This window comes from Myotis davidii, unplaced genomic scaffold (genome assembly GCF_000327345.1).
Source record: "Myotis davidii unplaced genomic scaffold, ASM32734v1 scaffold43, whole genome shotgun sequence".
NCBI lineage: Eukaryota > Metazoa > Chordata > Mammalia > Chiroptera > Vespertilionidae > Myotis > Myotis davidii.
In genome coordinates, this window is record NW_006294590.1 from 95,619 (window position 1) to 99,000 (window position 3,382).

General features: G+C 56.6%; 1 protein-coding gene across 1 annotated transcript; it reads right to left on the minus strand.

The window, feature by feature from the left end:
• Positions 1 to 762: 762 nt before the first annotated feature.
• LOC107183929 (radial spoke head 14 homolog) lies at positions 763 to 3,382 on the minus strand. Its single transcript, XM_015567240.1, has 3 exons — positions 3,238 to 3,382; positions 2,036 to 2,293; positions 763 to 1,285 (listed from the first exon to the last, which is right to left on the minus strand). The coding sequence occupies exons 2-3, from the start codon at positions 2,232 to 2,234 to the stop codon at positions 1,074 to 1,076; spliced, it is 411 nt and encodes a 136-aa protein (XP_015422726.1). The 5' UTR covers positions 2,235 to 2,293; positions 3,238 to 3,382; the 3' UTR covers positions 763 to 1,073.

The following is a 3,382-nucleotide window of genomic DNA, read 5'->3' on the forward strand; positions in this document are numbered from 1 at the left end:
GCAGGTGCCCGCCTTCTTCGCCCCCCTGGACTCTGAACCTGTGCGGGCAGCTGCAGGCCGCACCCTCTGGCTGCCTGAGAGAAGACCAAGGCCAGGATAGAGCGTCGGCTCCTAGGCTGAAGTGTCCCGGGTTCAATTCCGGTCACGGGTATGTCCCTCGGTTGCAGGCTTGGTCCCCCGCCCCACGTCACCCCAGCCCCTGTCCGAGTGCCTGCAGAAGGCAAGCAATCAATGTGTCTCTCTCACTTCGATGTTTCTCTCTCTCGCTCTCTCTCTCTCTCTCTCTCTCTCTCTGTCTCCCCCTCTCCCTTCCACTCTCTCTAAAAATCAATGGAAAATATCCTCGGGTGAGCCTGCGCAATACACACATGCGTGTGCGCGCACACACACACACACAATAAGTAAATAAATAAAAATTCCTTGTTAAAAAAAAGAGATGACGGCCAGAAGTGGGCCCTCCAGGCCCTGAGAGCCGTGTGGCCCGTGGGGTGGAGGAAAGAGCTAGGACTTCAACTCAGGTTCTTCGTGGCCTGGCTGTTTCCCTCTGCTCCTCTGAGACTCAGTCCCCATCGGTAACATGGGGACAAGGCAGCAGAATCCATCACTGACCGCCCTTGACCTGCCAGCTGAGCGGCCGCTCTCTCCACCCGCCCAGCACCGAGGCTCCAGGGCAGCCAGCCCCCGCTGCCGGCCCCCAGCCCTATGAATGCTGTGTCCTCATTGTTATAATTCTATAAGTTAAGTAAATACTAGGTGAGCCAGTTAGATGAGAGGAGAGGGTTGTTTCTAATTTCCTTATAAAAACCAGGTGGAAGGCTTTGAGGAGACTCCAAAGTGAGTCTGTCAGACAAGTGAGATGATGGTAGAAAGGCCCTAGAAGGTTTTGCATACAGATTACTTCATTAATGTCTGACTTCTTGCTCTTCTCGAAAGAAACCACGGCTGCACATTGGACGACCTTGCAGGGGTGGTTTAAGCCCCAAAGAGGAGGGGAACCTCAATCCCAGGCCCACATCCCAGGGAGGCCTGGTGGCACTGGGGGTGGACGCATGCCTAGCCCTTTGTGTTTGGGGTTAAGATGCACTGTTCAAAGGGAATGTACAAATCTCTGATTCCTGGCTTTTTGTTTTTCCATTGAAAAAAAAAAAAGCCTGCCCTGGGTTTCCGTACACAGTGGCCCACCTGCCCACGGTGTGGGTCGCCATGATGGACAGCACCTCGGTGGTCTTGATGCGTACCATGTGGTTGGTGTCCCTCAGCAAAGCCCGCAGGCTCTCCAGGCAGCCTGTGGGGCAGAAAGACCTTTGGACGGTTATCAGTCTCCAGGTTCAACCAACCCAGAAGCCAACAGGTGAGCCCGCATCGGCAACAGGATCAGCAGAGGCATCATGGCCCTTAGGAAGGGTTCCAGAGTCACTGCTGGGGGCTCTGTGTGCTCCCACCCAGAGACCATTCAGAAAATGCATTTGGAGCCTGGATGGCATGGCTCAGTGGTTGAGCATCGACCCAGCAACCAGGAGGTCACTGGTTCGATTCCCAGTCAAGGCACGTGCCTGGGTTGCAGGCTCAATCCCTTATCATTGATGTTTCTACTCACCCTTCCTCTGTGAAATCAATATATATATATATATATAATCAGCCCTTCAACTAAGGCTGGGGGGGAAGTGGCAGTTCACTCATCATGTGCTTGACCAGGGAAAGGTGTGGCCGGGCCACTAAGGTCACCTCAGCGTTCATTTTGGTCGTTAGGAGAGTGGGAAACAAGAGGTCCCAGGTATCATGTGGCTCCAATAGGATGTTGCCTGTCTTTCTCAGCTAAGACAGATCACAGGGCTGTTTGGTGGATTTATGGCCACCTGGTCGGTCCAGCCGTAGCAGAGAGGGCTGCTTTGTGGCTGGGTCGGCTGCTGGAGGTGTCCTCCAAGGACGGGCTGACCAGCTGGGAGGGTCACCTCAACTCCTCCCACCTCCAGCTACTCTGTGTCTGTCCATCCAGACCCGAGTCACGGGCGCCTGGGCCCCGTGACACTCTCACCTATGTCGATGGCCACATAGACGTGCTCGGGGTCATGCATGAGGTCGCACAGAGCCATGAGGGCTTTCTGCCTGGTCTGCAGGTCCTCGGACTGCAGTTCCTCGTTCAGTTTGGGCAGGGCCCGGCAGCCGTACGCGATGGAAGCCTGGGCGGGGTTGATGTCGGGGGGCAGGTACATAGAGATCCAGGTATGGGCCATCTTTCCGCACCTGCAGGAGGTGACGCTCTCACTTTCAAAACGGAGCTCCGCAGAGACCACTGGTGAAAAGAACCCCAAGCGTTGTCATGAGTCCGACTGTGATTTAGAAGCTACTTCTCATTCGATCCTCAAAACGGTAAGCACAGCTGAGTGGATATTTTTAATGTTTTTATTGATTTTTAGAGAGAGAGGAAGGGAGAGGGAAAGACAGAGAGAAGCATCAATGTGAGAGAAACACATCGATTGGCTGCCTCCTGCACATGCCCGACCAGGGCCCCCCGCCAGCGAGGAGCCTGCAACCAAGGTACGTGCCCTTGAAGGGAATCGAACCCGGGATTCTTCGCTCTGCAGGCCAACGTTCTATCCACTGAGCCAAACCAGCTAGGGCATGAATTATTTTTATTGCACACACACACACACACACACACACACACACTTGGAGCATCTATAGGTAATGTGGCTTAGTACAAAGAACCGGCTCCAGACCCAGGCCACGGGCGGCCCTTGACAATCTCTTCCTCTCTGTGAGCCTTTGCAGAAAGGATTTGATGATAGCACCTCCTTCCCTTGCTCCCGTGTGAACAACCCTCCTGAGCCTGGCACGCCAGGGCTCCCGGTGCGTTGGCTGTGGTCCTTACTGTGGGAGTGATTGCTGCTGCCGGTGTTGAGTGGCCCTGACAGGCCCCCGCCCTGAGGGATTCTACCCCAGTTAAAGAACTAAGGCCAACTCTGATCTTAGGCACCAAGTGACAAGGAGAGACAGACGGGATGAGCTGGGCGGGGAAGGGGAGGGGCGGCCATTTCCGATGGGGGCTCCCCCCGCAGGGAATGCTGGGCTCTGGGGATCAGGGACAAGGGGGCCTGGCCTTCTGTATGTGGCTTGGGCTGCGGGAGTCCCGCCGCGGATGAGAGCGGACGCGGGACCCGTGTGAGCCAGACTGGATGGTTCTGAGGGTCCCCTGTCCCTCCTGTCTTGGGTCCCTGTCTGGTGCCGCAGGCTCACCTGCTTCAGCGTGCGCGGTCGCCCGTTGCTAGGCGACCCGGTTGCCAGGCGACCCCAGCGGCGTCCTCAGCGCTGCGCTCGCACACTAGGCGCCCACCGCGCAGGCGCAGGCGGCGCGAGCAGCCACGGTCTGGGGCCGGCTGTA